Genomic DNA, 25,828 nt, shown 5'->3' on the forward strand with positions numbered 1-25,828 from the left:
TTTCGGTTAGATTTTCAATTATATACCAGTGAAATCCATAGTATATTATTTATATTGGTACAGTTATATTTGATATGGTATAATTAGTAATACACTAATAATATTACTAGTTACACTATACTAAATATTAAAATAATATAAATAAATATTATTTGTAAACGCGATGCTGCTCACGATTAATACAATCTCTTTTTCTTCATCTTCTTCTTTAGATTCTATCGCCATATTGAATTTTTTTTGATATTGTAGACTTTCTCGATTCTAATTAATCATCATCGATTCTAACCTAACATCTCCGAATTTTTTCATATGAAACCAAAGAAAGTAAATTTCGTCGAAAAGATCTTTTAAAAGAAGGAACGAACGAAAGGTCAGAGTCCGGTCGTAACGAGAACGCATCCGTTCATCCAATCCGATCCGATCCGATCCGATCCGGACCGGTCCGGTCCAGTCCATCCGTTCGTCAGTCCCCTCTACGTAAAAAAGTCGGAATCCTTCGAATATTTGACATATATATGGTGGATCAAAAGTTATTAGATGATTTTTAAAAATCAATTACTCTTTATCGAGACACTTTTTTAAAAGCTAGACATTGTTTTATACTCTGAAAAAAAGAAAAGAAAAATAATAGTTAATCTCGAGAAAGAATAAAGGATTTTGAAAAATTGCATAGTAACTTTTGACAATCCAATCCGTTCCTCTACGATGACAGGACGTTGTATCGACGACGATCTTCGTAGGCTGCTTTTCTTCTCTTAATTCCTTTATATATATATATACATATATATATATGTGTGTGTGTATGTATATATGTATGTATATATAGGATATATATATTTAGGAAATTAGATTTTTTTCTTTTTTTTCCATATTTTCCCTTTAGAAATCATTGGAGGAGGCGGTGGTACCGGTGGAAGAACGACAGCACACAAGGAATACTAGAAGAGGGAGATAGAACGATGTTACGAGTAATAGTAATAGTAATATTAGTGTCGACGATGATGACGATGACAATGGTCATTAATACGTGACACACAGTGCCGGTTCTCGCGTGTGGGTGTACCCGCGGGTTAACGTGTGCAACCGTGATCAGTGAAGAGAGCATAGATATATATATACATAAATATATATATATAAAAATATAAAAAGAAAGGCAGAGAAAAGAAGAAGAGTGTAAAATCGGACATACAGTGAGTGAAACAAACGACAAAAAGAAAGTAATTGTTGAAGAAGAAAAGAAAAAAAAGAAAGAAAAAAGTTATAATAGTAATTATAATAATAATAATAATAATAATAATAATAATATTAATAATAATAATAATAATAATAGTAATAATAATAGTAATAATAGTAATAATAATAATAATAAATAGTAATAGTAATAATAATAATAAAATAATAATAATAAAATAATAATAATAATAATAATAAAATAAAATAAAATAATTACGACCGAAGGGTTTGTTCGATGTGAAATAAAGTTAAATAGTAAAAGACGTGCTGTAGTAGTAGGGGTAATGCAATGGAGTAGCGTGTGTGGGTTTTAAAAAGTGGAAAATCAACAAAAAATTAAAAAAAGGGGGAAGAAGAAGAAAAAAAAATAGAAAAAAATCTTTCGTACCTTCTTCTTCTTCTTCTTCTTCTTTTTCTTCTTCTTCTTTTTCTTCTTCTTCGTCTTCTTCTTCTTCGTGCATACGTGTGGGGGGGTGGGTGTACGCATACATATGTATAATACGTGCGCGTATAAGTGCGTGATCGCGCGCGTACACGTACATAATTTTCACTCGAGACTTAAACGGTGAATTATACTACCACTTCGCTCAAAGAGAATCAGCCGACACTCGTGGGGGAAATTCGAGGAGATCCGGCGGCCTGCCTTCGACAGCTGACGTCATTACTGGTGAGTATTGAGACTGTAAGGCCATTGACTATACACACGTTCGTAAAAATCATCAATCATTATAGATTTATTAGTTAGAATTTTTTTTATTTCGAGAGGGATGAACAAGGGACACGGAATGATTTATCATAAAATCATTGATATCTTTTGTTATTATTATTAATATTATTAATTGTTTTTATGATTTTTTTCATATTTTTTCGTTTTATCTTTTTTTCTCTCTCTCTCTTTTTTTTTTTTTGGTTCTATGATGAAACGATAAAATGATAAAAAAAATGTTATCAACGATGCGTCTGAGTTGATAATTTTGAATCATAGCTCGATAATGGCGGATAAGACATATGGATGTAACGTAATCGGACTGTGTGTGTGTTTGTGTGTGTGCATGTATGTGTATTGTACTTGTTGCATAAACACGGGGTGTATCACACTCTTCGAGGATAGATAATTATTATCTGTGGTGTAAAGGACGAGAAAATATAAACAGCTGTTTCGGATTGCAGGTGTATAGAATTTATCGATAAATCGTGTAGGTCTTGTTATATAGTTTGATATCGACGGTCGATAACCTTAAAAGTGAAAGATAAGAACCTGGTAAGAAAAAAAAAATATATATAGCTGTAATAACAACGTTCGTAGATGAATCATTATTTTCTTATTTTTCTCGTAACGAGAAATTCAAGAGAAAAAAAAAGAACTCGTTCGAAAGAAATCGTTAGAAAAAATTATTCGATAAAAACCATTAGAAAAGATGATTCAAAACGGAAACCATTCGAGAAAAAAAAATCATTGAAAAAGTTACCAGGAGAAAATTATTCAAAAGATTCATTAAAAAAGAGTCCATTAGAAAGAGGCATTTGAATCAATCGTTAGAAAAAAATTATATATCTTCGATGAATTTCTTTTTTTTTTCACGTTAAATGATTGCAATTCTTTTTATTTACGTATTATTTTTTTTGTATAAATAAATAAGCTAGTCATCATCGATGTTCCATTTTTTTTTTTCATACGTATATCGTATATATTTCTAAACAGTTTCTAAAAGTACGAGTACACTGCGAGCACGCATTCGCAACGAAGGCATCCGTCGGTCGACGTTCAAAGGCGGTCGTGGCTCTACTAATGACGCGTAACCAAGGAGAATATGTGTGTGCGTATGCGTGTGTATGTGTGTGTGTGTGTACAGATATGTATAAAAGGATAAGCTATATATACATACACATAGGGTGAGCCAAAAGTTTCTAAGCGACTTTAAAAACGTATTACTCTTTTTCAAGACTTTTTAGGTTAATTTTTTTTTTCTGATTGTAAGAGCACAAGTTTAAAAGTAAAGTCCTAAAAGAATGGCGTCTGAAAAAAGAGCAATTGATTTTTGTAAAATCATCTAGGAACTTTTGGCTCACCTTGGAATTTTTTTTTGCCTAACCCTTTATATAAAACTATCGTGTATGTGTACGCGTGCACACAGATTTACATACACGTACGTACGTATTCGCTAGTGCAATTTAGTTATACGTATTCGTTGATGCATCTCGGTTATATAGCGTGCATATATCTATATATATTGATATAGATATAGATATATTCGTTGTGATGTTTTGATGGTGCAGCTCGGTGCAAGTTGGTGCAGTCACCTCGGTCCAGTAGTTCTGCTTTAATCCAAGAGCATACCATTTCATATAGATGTAATATTTTTACATACTTACGCATCAGAGATCTACCACGTTTCATTTCTCTTTTATTCTTTTTGATCGATATTTACTGTATTTTTAACAATGCGAAACGAATATTCACACATCATTTACTAACTGTCGATACGTATAATTATTAACTTATATCGATTTTAAATGTGTGTGTGTGTGTGTTTGGGCAAAAATTTCCTGTGATTTTACAAATCAATTAAATTCTTTCGACTTTTATTCTTTTTAGGATAATCTTTCTTTTTTCTTTTTTTTTTCACATTGTAAATCAACTTTAGGTACCTTAGGATCACCTTGTGTGTGTGTGTGTGTATGTGTGTGGTGAAACTGTGACAGCTCTTTTTATTATCTTTAGTGTAATTGCAACATACATGTGTTTGTGTCTGTGTGCGTAGAAATGACGATTGGAAAGTTTGCGCGCAATAAAGCAATCAACAATGATCACAATGCACAATCAGCAACAAACAGTTGATTAATTAATTGTGACTCATGTAGTTTTCTTTTGTTTCACTTTTTTTTTTTTTTTTAATGGATGACTAATATGACAATGTTTTTATATGATATTTTTTTATATAGATTATGTTTATGAACATATAAATTGGAAATATTTGGAAAATTGTTATACGTCTTGCCATTTAATGATGATGATGATGATAATGATTATTATTATTATTATTATTATTATTTTTATTTTTATCGTTTTTATTCTTTTTGCTTTTTGACTATTTATCTATTCGTTTTATCGTCACTACGTTATCCCCATACGTCGTAGCACATTGGAATTTCTAAACTCAGAGTAGTAGTTCTCACGATGCTCTCTGCAATGCAGCAGTCCTTGCTGCTGCATTACAAGCGTCAACTTTGAGAACGTGCAAGCATCACATCTCTGCCCTCCTCGCCATTTTGAAGTCTGAGCGCGCGCGATTCGACTTCCTGGGAAAAAAAAGTTGCTAGAATGTGCATATACTTACAGTATGTAAGTACGTTTGTGTGTAACTGAATCCTTTACGATTCCATGTAACTTTTTAATTACACATTCGTATCAATGATTATTAGTTACAATACTTATACATACATATATATAGTATACTACATATGTTGAATACAATAACGTATTTACTAATAAAATACTAATATAATATGTACTTAGTACATATTATATTTTTATTACACAATACTAATCATATATATTTTATACATATAAAAGACTTTGCATTGCACAACAATATGTTGAATACAAAACAGAAGTGTATAATATATATTGAATAAAATACATTAATATATTATTCTAACAGTATGTTATTAAGTACAATATTTTAACGCATACGTCTGATTGGTTTGTTTCAGTACACAATGCGCTAGGGGTGATGGAGACAGTGGGCAAACAGGTCCAGGTAGTGAGTGGACTGGGGGTGGGGGGCCCAGTGGGCCCGGTCGGCCCAGTGGGGGGAGACCTGCACCACCATCACCATCCTCACCCCCATTCGCATCCACCGCACCCGCACTCCCACCCCCACGGTCATCCCCATGGGAGTCACGGGCATTCTCTCGTTGGCGCTACGTCGACGGGCCCTGGTAGGGCTCAGGCTCAGCCAGCGGTCTCGCATAACCAACATTTGCCATCGAGATCCACTCCCGTACAAATGCACAGGTATGCCAACGTGAAAATCTAATAATCTCTATCCCTCCCCCCTCCTCCCTCCCCCCTCTTTCTTTTGCTTTCCAATAAAAATTCTCATATTTCATCTAACATCTAACAGTATAATAATTCTATACTGTATACATTTTATCTCTGCTAATTAATACATTATCGTTATTACGTATTACAATAATCTGGAATAATCTGGATCATGAAAAAAAAATTATAGTTTCATAGTTTCACGATGTCTTCTCATTTCTCTGTGTATAATGGATTTATATATAATATCTTCTTCGATTAGGGACTCTTAGTTTCTTGTTTGAAATTTGAAATCTAACTTTGTAGCAACGATCACGGTGTCCTCATGGTCGTGGTCATGGTCATGGAATTTCCTCATCGTTAAGGAAATTTCTTGGTTAGATTCATCAAAATCTTGATTCACTAGTTGCTCTCGTTTAGAAATGAAACGTTCATTGTCAACATTAACGACTGTTTTAGAAAAGTTTAACTATTATTAATATTATCGTTGTGGGATCATTAGATAAAACAAGTATGTATATAGATTGACTAAGTAATCAAATTCGTGCGACCTTGATACGAAAAAGTTCAAGCGGAGTCGCTGTCGACACAGAGAGAGAGAGAGAAAGAGAGCAGCAGCAGAGTTAGGCGCCACTCGACATACGAACACAGTATGCGTGCATATGTTGTTGCATGTAGTCGACCCAATAGGTAATAATAAATGTAGCGACGATTAAAAAAAGGTCTGTTCATTTTTAAACGTGGTCGACACATACATATACACACATCAGTCATTGAAAATCTTTTCTGTATCTACGCATTTGGCTGAATTTCGAGAATCGTGTCGTATTACTACTAACATTATTTTTATGTGTGCAGTAGTAGTGAGTAGTAGTATTGTACTTCATGTATATTACGCACACTGTACGGTACATGCGACAATACACTATGAAATGAGTGAGTGAGTGAGCGAGAGAATGAGAGAGGGAAATAGATAAGAGGATAGATAGAACAGAACTTTGTGTGAATTGTGACCTCGAGATTTGGGATTTGTGTGGTTGTGAAAAGTGTGAAGGGAGGGGAGTGTTGATGAAGTAAGGTGAAGAAGTGGAAGAGAGAGAGGGATGGCGCGTGACATAGAAGGAGGGAACAAAGATGGTGGCGGCACCAAAGGAGTAGTAGAAAGAGTGGGGGTCTCGAGAAAAAAAGAAAGAAACGAGCCGATCCGAGGCGAGCCGAACCGAGCCGAGCCGAGCTGAGTCGAGCTGAACCGAACCGTGCCGAGCCGAGTAGACCCGAGCCGATCCGAATCGAACATCGGCAAGCTCGTTGGAGCTAACTTACTAATTCGACGTGTATGTATGTGCGGCGACACACATATGCGTATGCGTGCTTGCGCATGGTGCGCATGCGCGCCACGCTTTCTCGCCGCTACTGCTACCTGTCGATTCTAACCTCAAACGTCAACGTGTGCAACGTTGATCTTTCATTTCGCGTAACATCCTGAATTAACATCGTGATTCGCGCGTTTTTTTACCGTTTAGAGAGGAGAACGGAGATAGACAGGGAGAGAGAGAGAAACAGAGACAGAGATAGACAGACAGAGAGAGAAAGAAAGAGAGAGAGAGAGAGAGAGAGAAAAGATAAAAAGGAACAGAGAGATAAACACAGAAAGAGAGGGAGAGAACAAGGGAGTTAACTTTCAAAATAAAAAAAGGGGAAGTGCTACGCGAGATTGATTTGGTGATAAAAGAAAAGAAAAGAAAAAGAGGAAAAAAGTAAAGTCAGAAGGAAGAGGAATTGACATAGGCTTGCTGGATATACATACATATATATATCCTATTGGGCGATGCGCCAGGAAAGAGGAAGAAGAGAACGACCGCGAAAAGAGGTGGAAGGGATCTTTCAGAGAGTCGAGGTTATGACTCGGCCCGATGAAGTAAGTCACACGCGGTTTATTTTCATTCTTGCCGGTTCCTTCGACGGGAACATTTCTCTCTGAAAATAATATGAAATAAAAATTAGAATTAGTCTCGGAAATGAAATCTAATTAATAGAAACGAAATATATATATGATAATAGGATATATATATATGATATATAAGATGTGTATGTATATGTATATGTATATATATATATATATATATATATATATATATATATGACTCATTCTTTTTTGGAAGATTAAGGTCATAGATTACGACGATTGTAAAATGTCAAATCCGAAGAATCTGAGAGAGAGAGAGAGAGAGAGAAAGATTAGTCACCAAAATCACGTAGTTTTCTTCCATATTTCATTCTATAGGTTAGAAAATTGTGTCTATAAAAGGTTCAATAAAACTTCACCAAAAATCACCAAAATTTTCTTAGACATTTCTTTTTATAAATTAGAAAATTCGAAGCATTATTTTCTTTCTCTTTTCTTTGTTTCTTTTTTTTTCAAAACTTCTTCAAAACTTGATTTTTCACTCTCCTTCACATTAGTCGTGACTTTCGGAGATTATTTACCAAACAACGTAGTAAAATGTATATGTGGGTGTTGCGCATGCGTAGAACAAATGAAACCCTCGAACGCGGGAAAAAGGTTAAGATATCGAGAGAGAGAGAAAGAAAGAGAAAAAGAGAGAGAGAAAGAGAGAGAGAGAGAGATAGAGAGAGAGAGAGAGAGAGAGAGAGAGAGAGAGAGAGAGAGAGAGAGAGAGAGAGTAACGAACGATTCTCTATCTTTGTTAGAACGCGCGTTGCGTCGTCTACCTTATATATACATATATACGCTTGTGAGAGACTCGTGCGTGTATATAAGAATAAGTGTATTTACATATATATATACACACACACACGTGCATATATGAGTGTGCGTGCATGAATATTGTTTGTATGGAGGAGAACAGACCGTCTGGCTGGCTTGCGTGGGAAAAGTATGAGGAAGGAGTGGGAGGGGTCGCGACGAGTGATAGGTGGGGAATGAGATGGTCAGTGGAGAGGGTAGAAGCGTGACGAAGACAAGGATGAGACATGATAACGGTTCGATTCGATCGTTCGTCTCCTTCTCTCCTTTTCACCCGTTACTATCTTCGTTCCACAGAATACATATATACACACATTCACACATGCATACATATCGAGAATAATCGATTTCAATCGAAAATAGAATGCATGAGATTTCCTTATCGACCATTCGAATTTTTTTCTGATTCGTCGTAATATTTTTCGATATTCGACGAAAATTTCCATACATTTCTAATTACGTTTAACTTATATGATTCATGGTATGAATTAATCTAATTAATTAGCCTAATTTTGTTAGATAAACAAGTGCTTGAATGTTCTTACGAATCTTTCTCTCTCTCTCTCTCTCTCTCTCTCTCTCTCTCTCTCTCTCTCTCTCTCTCTCTCTTTTTCTTTCTTTAATGAAGTTTTTATGCTTGTGCGTGCCGTGCGTATCGTGCTTGCGTTACTTTTGTTATTTGAAGAATTCTAATTTAAAGAACGTATGAAAATTTCTATTGATTTTTGATTTATTTGTTAATAATAATAATAATAATAATAATAATATTATTATTATTATTATTATTATTATTATTATTATTATTATTTTCTTTTATGAACAAGGTTATTCATATAGGTTATTATGATACGATTAGTATGACGATGTTGATTAGAATTGTATTAAGGTAAACACGTCTGTTGTACTTTCATACGAGTTCGGAAGTTTCGTTTCGTTTTTATTTTACTTTTTTTTTTTGTTTTAGATTTGAAGAACGTTTCTAAGAAAAGTTCTATAGATTTTTTTTCTTTTTCTTTCTCGAGCATATTTCCTTGCATAGGTTATGATACAATTAGTATGAGGATGTGATTTGTTTTTTCTTTTTTTTTCTTCTTTGTTTTTCTTCTTTTTTCTCGAATGATCGTCGTGTTATATCGAACGATGCACAACGATGTATTTACGTAACGCAACAAAAATATATATGTGTGTGTATATACGTATATTATATATATAAGCGTGCCATTTCTCGGTAGGGTATAAATACGGACGTTGATCTGCGGAACAGAACGCACTCACAATTTTAAAACGTTTCTCTCTCTCTTTTTCTCTCTCTTTTCTTTCCTTCTTCCTCGTTTAATATATAGTAAGCTGAGAATTTGTAAGATAGTCTATATATATATATATATATATATGTCTATATATATATATATATATATAAAGAGATGTAAGATGTTTCATTTATAACTTAACTTATAATATGAATTCGATCAACGTAATTAATGTGAAGAATAGTAAAAAATAGTTCATTTATGTATATTATATTTATTCAATAATGTTCAAATTTGAATAAAGAGGTTAGGTTTAATACCTATTAGTTTAAACAATGTATAAAATGTTTGACTTATCGCGTGGACATATATATTTAAAAAAAAGAAAATTACGTTCTATTTGGAAGAGGTTAGGTTTAATGTTGCATACATTTGTTATATTTATATATTGGAAATGTAATATTATTGAATTTTATTTATTTTTTGTGGAACACTGTTAATAATCTTGTGTTCTGATGATCTAGAAATAAGAGAAAAAGATAGAAAAGAAGATACAGAGAGAGAGAGAGAGAGAGAGAGCGAGTGAGCGACAGAGAGAGATAGAGAGAGAGAGAGAGAGAGAGAGAGAGAGAGAGAGAGAGAGAGAGAGAGAGAGAGCGAGTGAGCGACAGAGAGAGATAGAGAGAGAGAGAGAGAGAGAGAGAGAGAGAGAGAGCGAGTGAGCGACAGAGAGAGATAGAGAGAGAGAGAGAGAGAGAGAGAGAGAGAGAGAGAGAGAGAGAGAGAGAGTGAGGCCAGTGACGGTGCAAGGGGAAGATGGCGGTAATCGCGGAAACGTCGGCCATTCTGACCGTAACAAGGCAGGAGGTTAGGTTAATGGTACAATCTTATTGAAACTCGTTTCATAAAGAAAATCATTTTTCATGAATATTGCAAAATCGACTTCTCCCATTTTACTTTTTTTTCTTATTTTTCTATAATCCTTGTTTTCATACGTTTATTTTGGTGAAAAACTAAAATAAATAGCAGGAAAAAGAAATATTGACGTGTAGGGATATCTAGAAAAACATTATACTATGTAATTAAGATGATGATCGCATAGTTTGTGGTATCTTTACTTATCGACTGACTAAGCGTACGTGTCTGTTTAAAAGTAGGCGAGTAAGCATGCAAGTGAGGAGGAAGAGGTGGAAGAGGAGGAGGAGGAGGAGGAGGAGGAGGAGCAGGGATGAAGGGGGGAAGGTATAATTTGTCGCATGTGAGGAGGAGCAAGTTTGATAGAAGTTACTTCATCTTCTATTTTTCTGCTTATTATTTTTATTTTTATTGTTTTTTCTCCCCTAGTAAATTGCAACGCGATGTCTTGGAAATTATATTTGTTTATTTATTTATTTATTTATTCATTTTTTATTTTTTTTTGTCTGCAAAAATATACTAAATTTCGTTTAACATATGTATGCAGAATGATTAATAATAAATCGATATGTATTATGATCATATATAGTATATTAGTATCAGAATATCTAATCTACCGAGATTAGAATCTATCAAACGGAACGAAATTAAATAGGCCAAAGTCAATTGGAAGTTTCAACAAAAAAGTTTGAATAAAAAGATATTTTTTTAATGGTTATTAAAGAGATTGATAAAGGAACTTTCATAACCATTTTATCCGAGTAGTTCGTATGGAAGGAGCGACGCGAAATTCAAAAAGAGAACAAATAGGAAATTAAAGAGAAAAGAAAAAAGAAGAAAAAAAAAAAGAAAAAAAAAAAGAAAAAAAAAGAAAATAAGATGTCGATCTCGAATCGTGTTTTCCGCAAATCATAATACGCGAGAGGCGTGGGATTTAATCGAACTGGGCAAAGTCAAGAAAATGAGCTGTGAAGAAATTCACGGAAGTGGCGATGGCGAAAGGGGTCTTTAAAACTAATGCAGAGAGAAGAAGAAAGGTTATACGTATTTGTGTTGATGTTATTACTGCTGGCTGTGCTGTTGTGTTGCTGCTACTTATATGTGTGGTGGAGGTGAATATGTGTGTTAGTAAGGTGAACATAGGAAAGACAGTTAGGTAGATAGGTTAGGTATGCAGGCGAATGAGTAGCAAGGAAGCAAGCAAGTTTGAAAGCAAGACGAAAATGCGTGGTCGTATGTGTGTATATGTGTATATGTCCCTGGAACTTCCGGCTTATATTCATAATCTCTCTCTCTCTCTCTCTCTCTTTCTCTCTCTCTCTTGGTCTCTTTTTCTCTCTCCCATACGTTGAAAACGTCTTGATACAAAGCAGAGCGTGCGCGTAGAGTATCAGCAACAGTAACAGCAATAGTAGTAACAGCAACAGCAGCAGCAGGCAGTAGGCAGCATCGGCCTTATCGACTTTAGCTCGCGCGCAAAAACAAGTCCGCGAACCAGGTGAAGCATGTGCGCGAAGGTCTTAAGACTTCGTTTCACGAGGAGACTCCACCTTAAGACTTATAACAACAGGGTTTCTCAACTTAATAGTAATTGATCGATGATTATAATTCATCGATCGAGCATCAAAAATTCTTATCGATTGTTAGGTTTTTTTTTTACGTAATTTGTTATTTTATATATTTTGTTGTTGTAGTAACTATTCATTGTTATTTCATACATATACATGCATATACATTGTATTCAGCGGGTATATTTTTTATCATCATCTCTTAAATTTTTGCTACGCAATATATATATTATATATTTATTATTTTTTTTTTTTCTTTAGACCAATAAAATGAATAGGTTAAGATTACCATCCGTACATTGAAAATCGAGAACCGCTGGAATTTACGAAATTACTTTTTTTTTTGCGACCGGATTTCGAACTCGAGCCGACGGATCTGTAAAAAGCACGCCTACCTTCGCGCCATTCGTATATGACCAACTTCACGATTTTCTTATTTCTCTCTCTCTCTCTCTCTCTCTCTCTCTCTCTCTCTCTCTCTCTCTCTCTCTCTCTCTCTGTCTCTCTTTCTCCTCTCTTGCACCATACTTCACGTCAGTCGTACACCAACCTCTTCTTTCATTCTTTCTCTTTCAAAAGCCTTGTAGCCTGCTTTAAAGCTAATATTTCTCAAAAGTTAAATAGTCTAAACTTTCCGTCGGATCATGGAGAACAATAATACAAAATTTCATCTAGATTGGAGGAAAATATAGTAAGAATATTTGAGAAATTACAAATATGATAAAATATGGCTAATTATATTATTAATTATTATTACTCTAAGTAATGTTTCTATATTAGGTAGAGTATATTATATAGGATACTAGTATGATACTAAGTTGTACTACTAATATTCCAAAGAGAGAGAAAGTTACTTTTCTGTTACACTGTGTTAGTATTAATTAGTACTACACTGATACTAGCAAATATAAATAATTTCTATGCGTGTATACTAACGTCTTTTTTCTTTTTTTTTTTTTTTTAGCATACTACAATGTTTTTATAGATAGCTCAAAAAATTAGGTTATAAAAGGTTAAACGTATTACTCTCTTCAAAGTTTTACTTCCATTCTTTATTTTTAGAAAAGAAAAAAAACTAATAACTTTCTAGTAACTTTTTTAATCCATTCGAGTTCGTTTACAATCTACTTACATGTAACTTGAAAATATGTTTCAATCTAACCTCGTAATTTTCTTCTTTTCGATTGGTTAGAATGATAATTCATGTTGAATTCTATTGGTGTACATGTCTTACGTCTTTTCGATAGATCGAACTTTCATATTTATATCATTTGTCTTTTCATTTTCCTATAAGTAAAAAATATATATATATATAATGTCCCAAAAAATTTGTGTTAGGAGCATATTGAAAGAAAATAGCTCCCAAATAATTCAGTATGATTAATTTTTTATCATGTAAGAAAAAAAAAAGATACTTTTCCCCTTTTTTTAAATTTTATTAAAAAGTTGTTTTATAATGTATGGAATTTTATCTATACGTTTTTGAAATATGGGTAAACTTTGGAATATCCTTTTCTCTCTGTCTGTCTGCTGTTGTGTGTGTGTGTATTTATATATAGATGACCCTTGGCGTATAAGTGTGTGTGCTATGTATACAGTATGTATAGTATCAGAAATTGTCTACTTAATAATTAAAAAGGTTCGAACACTCCTATTTCGGCCATCTTTATTTCGGTCTTTCTCTTCCCTGTGACAAATTAATAATCTTTCACTTAACTTTATAAATATATACATACATATATATATATATATATATATATATATATATATATATATTCGTTGTTGACCCCAAAAACCAATTTTCTTCATATTCGTTTTAGTCCTTATCTTATTTTATAACTTTTATTCCACTTTTAGTAACTACGTGATACGAAAATATAATTTATTCTTTTTTATTTTTTAATCCCATATAACCTAATTTTTTCACATTTACAAAAGAAAGTAATATAATATAAAATTAATACTATAAGTATTAATACTGTTATAATATAGTATTATTTAGTATACTAAATCATATAAATATTAATACTGATAATATATATATAATAATATACTATATAAAAATATTAATACTAATAATATTCCCTTTCTCTCTTTCTCTCTATATGAAAATATTCAATATAATTAATAATAATAATAATAATAATAATAATAATAATAATAATAATAATAATAATAATAATAATAACAATACTAATTAAATCTTTAAATAAATTTTTATTTCTTTTCTTCTTTTTTTTTTTTCTTTCAAATAATTACATCTTTAAATAGCATCTATAAAAAAACAAAATAACAAAGAAGAATAAAAAAGAAAAAAAAAAAGGAAAAAAAAAAAGAAATACATTAATAACAGTCCAAAAATATCTCAATAATTAGTTCTATAAAATCAACGAAATAATCTTATTAGATATTATTAGGTATCATTAAGAATTCGTTTTTATTAATGAAAAAGTTTCACTGAGTTTTCGAAGGTACAAAGTTTTCATTTCCTCTTTCACATTGATTCCAGAGGTCCCGTTTTATGTAAGCTGCATGGCCCGCGTTTGTATGCAACGTTACATAGAGAGGTCTATCGATCCTAACGCGTCTCCCTTATTTATCCCCCTTCTACTCTCTCTCTCTCTCTCTCTCTCTCTCTCTCTCTCTCTCTCGTTCTCTCTCTCTCTTTCTCTTTCTCTCTTTCTCTTTTTCGCTCTCGTTCTCTCGTTCTCGTCCTGCTTTGTAAACTATATATATATATATATATATATATATATATATATATATATATGCGCTAGAGCGTACAGCTGTGTTTGAGTTTTCCTATTTTCATGTCCACGTTTCGCTTTCTTCTCAGTATCGATCAACCAAAGCCAACACGTCGACTAAGGAAGAACTCTCGTGGCTCTCGCATCGTTATGTTGTTACCATAAAATTTTCCCCCGTAAGAGTTGCGATCCAATTGAAAACTTATTTGATGCTCACATATCGCATTTCCTAACGCGATCGAACCGTAAACTCATCGTATATAACATTATTTATTACCCTATGAGAATTATGATTTCGTTTTCGAAAAAAAAAATATATATATATATATAATCGTATAATATTCTTGGCATTTTTTCTTCTTTCTTCTCCTTTTTCTTTTTTTTTCTTTTTTCATATTTTATTGAAACCCACCCATCTCTCCACGTAAGAAAAAAGCCAATTCCAATTGAAAATTTCTTTTTATATCATTTTCTTTTTCGGCATCATATATTTATTTTGAGAGTTATGATTTAGACATTTGTTTGGTATTTTTTAAATTAGATTAATAAAAACATTTTTCTCTTCTCTCCATAAAATGCAACTTAATTGAAAATATTTATATATGTTATTATTTGGTATGATATTGTGGTTTTTTTTTTATAGTTTTTATGGTTATTATATCTTTTGAAAATTATGATTTCGTTCATGGTGTTTGTACATTTTACTTTACGTGATATGGCGTTTGTGTGTGTATTGTTAATAACATTTTGAAGATAAAATCAGTAATGTCTAGTCATATGTCGTGGAAATATTTAGTACTTTTTTTAATCCTTATCCTCTTAGGGATATGACCATAGCTCGATGGTCGTCGTGTCTTCTCTAGCTCGTTAGAAAAAGAAAGAATAGATACAGGAGCAGTAACGTATATCGAAGAGTAGTGGTGGGGGTTGCAGTAGAGGTGGGAGGGGGTCAGTGACCGTTACGTCATCAAGCAGCCATAGACTAGAGAACCATCCGTTGACCGACCGCTAATTTTGATATAGTGTGTTGGATTCCGATATTACACACACATATGCATACTTGTGTATATATATATATATTTATTTATTTATATAAATATATATATAAAATGTGTATGTTTCTAAAACAACATTTATATGCATTTATGTATATATATATATATATATATATATATATATATATATGTAATTTTTGTATAAATTTAAATACATAAAGGTTCTTTTTTATGGAAAAAAAAAAGAAACGTTTAGTTTTTCGATGATACAAGTTATGTTGACGAACATAACATTATGAATTGTTTCGAATAATTCTAAGAAAGTCTATCTTTTTTCTTTTCTTTTTCTTTATGAGATGTTATTTCTTTTAATACCAAATCGCTATTCATAATGTTCTCTTCTCTCTCGTTTTTTATATATCGTCACTTTTTCATAAGTCGACTTCTCAAGGTCAAAGCATGACTCACTTCCAGTAGTCCCGCGTTGATGGGTCAGTAATACGAAGAATGTTATGCGTTGCATCTGTCGCGTCCGAATTTATCTCATATACCGGACGTCTCTTTTAAAACTTTTTCGTAGTTATATGTTTCTCTTTCTCTCTCTCTCTTTCTCTCTTTCTCTCTTTCTCCTTCTGTCTCTCTCTCTCTCTCTCTCTCTCTCTAACACAATCGAATAAATATCTATAATAATCTCTCTATGAATAATTATACTAGTATATGAATCATAGAGAAAACATATGTATATGATTAATGTGTGTGTATGTGTGTGTGTAAGTTTATATAAATGTTAGTTTGAGGAGAGAGAGAGACAAATTTTATCTATATATATATATATATATATATACTCTATATATATTATAAATGCCACAGTGTTTATATAAACTCGTTTAAATATATTCTCATTAAATGAATATCTGTCTCTCTCGAGAACGCAGCTGGTTAGAACAGAGAAGCGCATTCACCCTATCGTCGTCGACAAGAATATAATAGTGTAGTAGTAAAATACTTGCTGTGTGTGTGTGTGCGTCCCTCTCTTATACGGACGCATGCGCAGTAAGAAGATTGCGTAGAGCGGTTGCGCATTCGTCGTTTCATACGGAGCATGCGCAGAACTATATCCTCCGCCTGGCCACGTGCTGTTATACGGCGTCCATCATCATTTGCGATACCATGAGTGGGAACCAATAGAAACGCTCTATCATGAATCGTCATCCCGTCGGAAATTCTGATTGGTTCTTTACTTCTTCTATTTGACGACGAGAACGACGACGACGATTTATAACTGAATCTTTTCTTGAAATACATATATATGTATTATATTTCTCTCTCATACATAATGCTCTTCTAGCCTGTGTTTCTTTTATATATATATATATTCCTTAGATATAAGAGAGTATAATGTACATATGTGTTTCTTATATATAAGTGGATTATATATATATATATATGATATGTATATGCGAGTAATTAGTATATATATGTATGTATGAAATTGGTACATACACACAACGCGCGCTCATATATATATATATATATGTATAAAAATTGTGATTTAGTATGACAATAATTATTCTCATTTTTTGCATACGTATTAAAAATATGTATATATATCTCGTTTCGACTCGTATCTTTTGGTTATTTTTTTTTTCTGGCGAAGATGATCGCAGTCTCCAATCGTTATTCAGCCTTGAGCGTTTCTGATATATAGGGTAAAAAATGAAGCTAGTGACGTGTTAATTATTACGATAGAAGAAAAAAAAAACAAGTACGTCTCTTTTATGGTTAGAAAGTCGTCCTGTGGGTCGTTGATTGGTCAATATATTTATCAATGAGGAAGTTCGAATATACGTGAAAGGTGTCCTTCGTTAATCAGGTGATTTGATTTGTTTCTCTCTTTATTTTTTTCGAATAACTGCAATTCGAAACGATTATTTGTAAATTTTGGAGATGTAGAAAAGGAGATAAATATTTTCTTTTGCAAAATGTCTATTGTCTGTTAGTAATTTGATTGATCGTATGTATGTTGGCAACTGGATTTCATAGTTTTTGATTTGTACAGCAAGTTCAGAGTTTTACCGAGTTAATTCAACGGTGGCATCGCTGGCTATCGTGCTTGTATCAATGTTGTGTAACATAAGGGAAACGTGTTAGGGATCTATATATTTGATTATGATGTTTCCTTAAAATACTGTTTGTAAGATTTAATTCTATTTCCTATTTTTAAATCCTTACAACATAGTATTCCTTACAACATTCTTCTTTATCCTATTAAAACTAATTAACACATTTCGATGATCTCGGACATTGACTAAATCATTTCGAAACATTAATCATTACCTTAATCCATAAAAGATAACAAAAAATAAATAAATAAATAAATAAAAAAAAAAGAAAAAAGAAAAGAAAGAAAAGACAACAACTAATAAAAGAAAAAAAAAAAAAAGAGAGAGAGAATTCTAACGAAGAACCTTCACTCGTAGGCCGACGCAGAATTACGTGAACATCAAGAGCAGCAGTAGTCCAGTATCACCGAGGACGGCCGGTGCAGGAACAACGTATGTCCAAGGCGGTGCAGCAGCAGCATCGTCGGCGGCTGCTGCAACGGGAGGAAGCGGTGCCACGAGCTCGGCTGCGGCGTCAGGTCCATCGAATAGCAGCAATAACAGCGGCGGCGTTGGCGTCGGCGTTGGCGTCGGTGTCGGTGGCGTCGGCGTCGGCGGCGTCGGCGTTGGCAGCGTCGGCGTCGGCGTCGTTAACGTTGGCGGTGGTGGTGGTGGCGGCGGTGGTGGCAGCACCGTCAGCGCTGGAGTGGGAGGAGTGAGCGTGGTAGCGCCGCCTGTGGTGGGAAGTGGAAACAACGGGAATGGCGGCAACTGTACTGGTGGTGGCGGAGGAGGAGGAGGTACTGGAGGTGGTGGTGTTGTCAACAGCAACAACAACGGTGGAAATGTCAGTGGTGGCGGGAGTGGTGGATCAGGGTCCAGCGGAAATCCAAATGGTAGTGGTGGAGGTGGCGGCGTTGGCGGTGGCGGTGGCGGTGGCGGTGGCGGTACTGGTGGTGGTGGTGGTGGCGGCGGCGGTGGCGGCGGTGGCGGTGCACCGATCGGTTACGTCGCTGTACCAATACCAGGTGGTTTACGATACATCCATCCTTATCCACAAACTTCATCGACGGTATCATCTGGCTCGGTAGCATCATCGTTTTCAGCAGCCGTAGCTGCGGTGGTCGCTAACTCGAGCCCAGCAGTAGCTGCCACGGTCACTGTTGCCGCCGCGGCTGCTATCGCTGCCGGATCTGTACCGCCCACCTCTGTACCCGCCACTGCATCTCCCGCTAGCATCAGTCAAACACCACCGCCTCCTACGGGAACCGGATATGTTTCCAGGGACGCCTATCGCGGCGCCACTATAAACGTAGGTATCTTCGGCGTCGATCCCTTATTTCGTCGAATTTCCCATATTTTTTTCTTCGAAGAAAAAAGAACCTCTCTTTCTCTCTCTTTTTGTCTATCTGTATACATTCGTCCATACAAATACGTAAACACTCGTATTTTATTCTTCCAATCTTCTTATCGCGATGCAAAGTCCTGCCTCGCAAAGTTTGAGTCTAGCACGAGTTTAAAAAAGGCGGGCTTTTCTACAAGTTTGCGCGCCAATTTTCATATTCCTTTCATTACCGCACGTTGGAGAACGACTTTCAATTGTTTTTAGAAACTTTTCTCAACAATGTTAGACCAATCTTACGCGAACGATGATACATATACATATATATATATTAACGTAAAGCATATGGAAGGTTTTCTGTCCACATATACACGTGATAATATCATTTATTTCCAATCTTCAATTCTTGAAAAATATTTAGAGAACATTGAACCGTATTTACAGAGAAACGAGTTTTTTTTTGTTTCTTTTTTATTCGATCGAGGTCGGAGTACTATCAAGTAGTCGCAGTTATTATTTGATCATGCCACTTATCTTATAATGGTTACATATAGATAGTATCATAAGAAAAAAAAAAAAAAAAGAAAGCAAAACAAAACAAAACAAAAAAAAAGAAGAAAAAAAGGGAATGGAAAGAAAATTTATTATGATCTCTTATTCTGATCGGCGTCATCCGATGGTGCGTTTATGGTTGGTCAAAGTAACGGCGACATGAGACATTATAGATACGCACACGTACGCAACTATTAAAGTATAGTTAGATTCTTGGATGTACGCGTAAACGTACTCGTACACCACAGTTATGGTCCTGTCCTTGACTTTCACCGAGCGTGGGTCTCCTTCTCTCTATCTCTCTATCTATTTTTTCTCCTTCTCCTTCTCATTGACAATTCAGTCAGTTCTTCCATGCAACTGTTTGATATCCTCCAAATGAAAGAACGCTTGAAAACGATCTTCCATCGAGAAAATTAACCGTTAGAAATTTTTCTGATGTATCGCTTGTTGTTACGAGAATTTATTCTTTGTTAACCGTTGTATAAACATCGTTGATCGAATTTTTCAAGTTTACCAATCAGTATGAGTCATCGGAGAATTTATTGATATATTATCTATGTTATATAAGTATATAGAGGTGAGGGAATTCCATGAAAAATTTTTGGTGATACTTGTTTGTAAAGAAAGAAGAAAGTCAACAGAATAGTCTTGATTAACTATATGAACATTGTTAATTAGATATTTCAAGTTTATTGATCGGTATGAGTCATCGGAGTATTTATTGATAGATATTACATACACGGCTAAGGTTTTCCGAGGTAACAAATAAGTTGTGCGTTGAAAGTATCTTGAAAAATCTTGATGGAACATGAGGTGTGTGTAGGCGAGTGAAAGTTGCATTGGTCTAGTCGTACAGTGTCTATATCTCTATGAAATGTATATGTATGTATCTACGTCTACTTTTATAGGATGGAGGAATTTAATAGTTTTCATCATTTCTTAACATCATGTAAGGTCACTTGTATCGTTAATATTGTGCTATATTCTAAAGAACTGTATATCCTGATTTTTTATATAAGGAAATAACACATAAATTATATTAATAATTTATAAATGTATCAAACATTACGCTATGTTATATCATTTTACTATTATTAACTGGCAATTTCTATGAGATATAACTGCTATCGAAGGTAACAACTTTGTTAGGATGACCTTTGTTAGAATCATAGAAATAAATAGTGATTCGCAGAAAGAATAGACAAGTTATAATAATCGTCGATTTTCTTAACTTAGGGAAGGACACGCGACACACATCATTCGTAGGTATAATCGGCAATGTGCCCTCTTGAACGGGGTCATCGATTTTCTTGAAATAGTTATGCAGACTGAAAGGATACCTAGAGAGAGAGAGAAAGAGAGAGAGAAAGAAAGAGAAAGAGAAAGAGATACAGATACAGTAGATAAAAGGAGAACATCACAAATTCACAAAAATAGCAAAGATAATGTGATGATTGATTTAAATAGGTATATTTATACGAAGATTGCTCTATGAGAACATGAATGAATAATACTTACGATTAATAGTTTAAAGTAGTCATTAAAAAAACAACAACAACAACAACAAAAAATTGCTATTTAAATCCTGGTCCAAGTCATCGGAAAGAAATTTCTTCTCAAATCCTATACAGTATCGTTTACAGTAATTAAAAAAAAAATCTTGCATGAAACAAAAAGAAACGAAATAAATAAATAAATAAATAAATAAATAAATAAATAAATAAATAAATAAATATATATATATATGAATAAAAGAAAGAAGAATAGAAAGAATATGGATTTTAAAACGTAAATATATTTTTCAGGTGAACGAGAGGATTGCTACAAGCGTGAGCAGTAGTCCATTATCACAAGTTGGAATCGGTGTTGGTGTAGTTGCTGCCGAATATGGAGCCGCGGGTGGTAGTATAAATAGCGGTATGGGAAGTGGTAGAGGAGAAAGACCGAGGATGTCCCTGTTGTCATCGGCATCGGTTGCACCCGCACCATCGCCAACTGCGGCATCGGATTATCAGCACATGCCAGGTGCGAGGAATCCAAGAGTAGGCCTTATACCTGTCCAATCGGATCAGTATTGTAGCCGTACTGCCGTTGAGATGGCAACGTTACAAGAGGCGCCGCCATTTAAAAAGATACGCCTTGGCCCACCAACACAGGTTCAGATACAATCGCAATCACAGTCACGATGTCAGAGTCTTCCACCGGCTGATGCTTGCATCAAACAAGAACATGTAGTACCCTTGCAACAACCATTAAGGATAGACACTAGGGTGGGTGTTTAATATTTTTAATAATTAAATAATTAATTTCTTGTTTTCTTTTTTCCTTTTTCTTTTTCTTTTTCTTTCGTTTCGTTTTGTTTTCTTTTTGCGTGGAAAAAAGATGGTGAGATACACCAGCGAGATTTTATGTAAATTAGTTAATTAATTTGTCGATGGTTTATTATATGAGATCTTGTTGTCAGGGGCAGCCTGCCACAGGTGCTTATACACCTCAAACAGAGGCAATCTCACCAACGCTTCCAGAGCCCAATACGCAAGAAGATGCACAGTTCCGAAGTACCAAGGACGATCTTTTACAGCAGATCGGTAAAGTCGATAGGGAGATTGCCAAGAGGGAATCTCAGATCAGTAAGCTTCGGAAAAAGCTTAAGGAATTGGAGGAAACGGCGAATAAACCTTTGGAGGCCAGTGGTCTTAAGCGGCAAATCGAAGAACAGTCGCAACAACCAAAGCATCAGTCATTGGCGCAAAAAATTTATGCGGAGAATAGAGTAAGAAAATAATTCGTCGATATACTTTCTTTCTTTTTTTTTTTTTTATGTCAAAAGTTCTCAAACGATTCGCGACTCGTTACAAGCTGATTTTTCTTTCCTTTCTCTTTTTTCTCAGATTGTCAAACGTTTAAGAGACTAATTAAAAGATCTGAAGAACTAAAAGATCATTTATCAAAAAATAATAATTAATTTTTTTCAATTGCCTACGAACTTTTGGCACAGAGTAAACTTTTTTCTTCTTTATTAATAGCTGTTTTCAAATGTTGTATATATATATATATATATATATATATATATATATATATTACGCTGATAATTAATGTAATGCTTATAATTGGATATAAATATTTATAGACCTTATTATAATTGAACATAAATATTTATAGACGTAATTATAATTGGACATAAATATTTATAGACATAATTATAATTGAACATAACATATACGCACACAGAGAGACAGACATGCAACGAACGTATTTAAAATCATACATATAATTAGACTTATTCAAATGTTATATGTAACATGTTATATTTAATATTACAGAGAAAAGCGGAAGAAGCGCATAGACTTTTAGAAAGATTGGGTCCTAAGGTGGAGCTGCCATTATATAATCAGCCATCGGATACTAGTGTATATCAAGAAAATCGTACGAGGCATCAAACGTGTATGAGGGCGAAATTAATAGCAAGATTACGAAGGGAGCATGCCGAGAGAGCGTCTCTTCACAGGCAGCAGTCTCAATCTTATGCGATTCTCGTTCAGGAATGGCATCGTAAGGTTGAACGGTTAGAAGCAACTCAAAAAAGAAAATCGAAAGAAGCGAAGAACCGTGAATTTTTCGAAAAGGTATTCCCTGAATTGAGAAAGCAAAGAGAAGACAAGGAACGTTTCAACAGGGTTGGCGCTCGTATTAAGAGCGAAGCCGATCTTGAAGAAATAATGGATGGTCTTCAAGAGCAAGAGGTATTATTATTATTATTATTGTTATTATTATTTTGGATCTTCTATTTCATATTACATAATAACATAATGATCGCTATATACATAGGATTTAATATACAATTTAATAGCACTTTAAAAGTTATCCCTTGATTGCATAAAAAGACTCTACATATATATGATATTACTTTTCAACTGCATGAGAGGAGATATTTGTTTCAAACCAAGTATTTTTATGAATCAATGTATAAGTTATTTTCGTAAATATATAATTTCAATTATTATAATAAATTTCATCAAAGATGTTTATGGAAAAAGAAAGTACAATTGTTGTTTTCTTTTTTCTTTTCTTTTCTTTTTTTTTTTTTTTTGAAAAGATTTGATATTGGCGCTACACTGTCGGTAACTTACCGACGAGTTTCAACAATTGTGCCATCTGTTGAAACAATAATGTAATTGTCTTTCTTACTCTGTTCATTGATCTTCTTCTCTCTTTTTCTTTTCCTTTCTTTTTTTCTCTCTTTTCTTTTTTATTATAAATCTGATATCATTAATAATATTAATTTTGAAATAATATTACAGATGGAAGACAAGAAGATGCGTTCGTACGCGGTCATACCACCTCTACTTTTGGATACTAAACAACGAAGGATCGCATTTCAAAATCGTAATGGTTTACTCCAATTAGAAGAATTGGAAGCTTTACATAGTGAAAGAAAATTGATAAACGTTTGGAGTTCGGTAGAGCATGAACTGTTCAAAGAAAAGTACTTGCAGCATCCGAAAAATTTCGGTGCGATAGCTCAGTCTTTAGAACACAAGTCCGTTCCAGATTGTGTACATCACTACTACCTCACTAAGAAAGCTGAAAATTATAAACGGTTGCTACGGAGATCTAGACAAAGGACACGCAGTTCCCGTAACAATCCTAATAATAAGGTACATATTTATTTATTCGATCTATTTTGTATTATATATATATATGTATCTGTATTTTTATTTTTAATTTTTAAAATTTTTAACAAAATTTTTTTTGCTGTATTTTTTAATAGAGGAGTAATAGCAATAGAGTCTTTATTTTTAATCTTCCAAATAAAATCAATAACAATTGCTTTTTATTTCTTATTATTTTTATTATTTTCATTTCTGTTGACAATCTTTCACAGGCAAATTAATAACAATTTCCCACTTTTAACTTTCAAAATTAGATACAATCTAACACGATATTAATCATCTCCTTTCTTTCTTTTTTCTTATATTACAAGTAATTATATACTATTGTATTACAAGTTAATAATTATCCGTTTTTAATAATGAAGATTATACATAGGTACACGCACAGAGTTACACGCATAGAATATATTATTAATTAATTAAATCCTCTATTTTAAAATAATTAATTAATTTATTAATTCGTTCATTATACGGTAATAAATTAATTCTTTCAATATTTCTATTATACGTTTCAGGTTAATAATAGTAATTCTACTATTGGACCTATCGACATATTGACAACGGGAGTTACCACAAGGCTGCAACGTGAGCAGCAACAAAAGACGCAGGAAAATCCTCAGAATAATAATACGACAGCAGCGGCTACGACGACTACGACGACGACGACGACAACAACAACAACAACGTCTACGACAACAACGACGACGACGTCATCTTCGACGTCGAGTATATCGACTGGTACAACGACGTCGTCGTCGTCGACGAATACGTCGTCGTCGTCATCGTCGTCGGCATCGTCATCGACGGCGGTAACGACAACAGCGACAGCAACGGTGGCGACGACAACGTCGACGACGACGACGACAGGTGCGGGTCAAAGTTCAGTGACCTTGAGTACGAATATGTCTACCGATTCTATCGCGACAGTAACGACAACGTTAACCACCGCAACGACGACGACGACTTCGACAGCGACGACGTCAACGACCACTTCGTTAAATTCAATCCTTATGTCGATTTTCTCATCCTCGTCATCATCGACGACATCGACCAGTACAAAGGATACAAAAGAGATCGGCAAAGAGAACAAAGAGAACAAAGGAGGGGATAACAAAGATTCCCATATCGTTAAAATGGAAATAAAAGAAGAATCACAGTCTAGTTCGGAAACACCATCGAATAAGGATGTCAAAGTCATGTATGTATCATTAATATTTCATTTATTCTTCTTATTATCTTTCTCGATCACATATTATTCCGGTAGATTATTGTTAGCCCCCTGTAACGAAATTTTCGTCGTGTTTAAAAATAAAATAATGAAAAAGGAAAAGAGAAAAGAGAAAGGAATTAATTGTGTTCAATTATGGTATTATGGTGTATAGTATAATTATAATAATATATTACTTGCAGTATAGTGTTTATAATTATACCAGTATATTACTCTTGTGGTATAGTATAATTATATATTATTATTACTTATAATATAACTTATATCAATAATCAAATTATTTTATGCATTGTATTAAACCTATCTCTCTCTCTCTCTCTCTGTTTTATATTTTAAGTAATGTGAAAAACAACTTCGATTATCAAACTTGCAAAAAAAAAAACATCTTACAAAAAATATATATAAATAAAT

The 25,828-nt window shown here is 33.8% G+C and overlaps 1 protein-coding gene and 1 long non-coding RNA gene across 14 annotated transcripts in view; one reads left to right on the forward strand and one right to left on the reverse strand.

Moving 5' to 3' along the window:
- LOC127072115 (uncharacterized) overlaps positions 1-25,828 on the forward strand; it is a 65,527-nt gene that overhangs the window by 14,893 nt on the left and 24,806 nt on the right. For 11 of the 13 annotated variants that reach the window (XM_051012291.1, XM_051012282.1, XM_051012290.1 and 8 more), the window contains 8 exons: positions 884-1,900; positions 4,948-5,251; positions 17,998-18,931; positions 21,322-21,786; positions 21,987-22,289; positions 22,840-23,259; positions 23,818-24,174; positions 24,705-25,387. In XM_051012291.1, coding sequence (XP_050868248.1) covers positions 4,968-5,251; positions 17,998-18,931; positions 21,322-21,786; positions 21,987-22,289; positions 22,840-23,259; positions 23,818-24,174; positions 24,705-25,387 — 3,446 coding nt within the window. In that variant the 5' untranslated portion in view covers positions 884-1,900; positions 4,948-4,967. Of the gene's footprint in view, positions 1-883; positions 1,901-4,947; positions 5,252-7,056; positions 7,197-17,997; positions 18,932-20,603; positions 20,984-21,321; positions 21,787-21,986; positions 22,290-22,839; positions 23,260-23,817; positions 24,175-24,704; positions 25,388-25,828 lie in introns of those variants that run through there. The other 2 variants (XM_051012293.1, XM_051012294.1) reach the window with 2 other exon arrangements.
- On the reverse strand, positions 5,645-7,996 carry LOC127072125 (uncharacterized). Its single transcript, XR_007785317.1, has 3 exons — positions 7,525-7,996; positions 7,086-7,255; positions 5,645-5,728 (listed from the first exon to the last, which is right to left on the reverse strand). It is a non-coding gene; the product is annotated as an uncharacterized LOC127072125 (long non-coding RNA).

The sequence above is a fragment of the Vespula vulgaris genome, chromosome 24 (genome assembly GCF_905475345.1).
Source record: "Vespula vulgaris chromosome 24, iyVesVulg1.1, whole genome shotgun sequence".
NCBI lineage: Eukaryota > Metazoa > Arthropoda > Insecta > Hymenoptera > Vespidae > Vespula > Vespula vulgaris.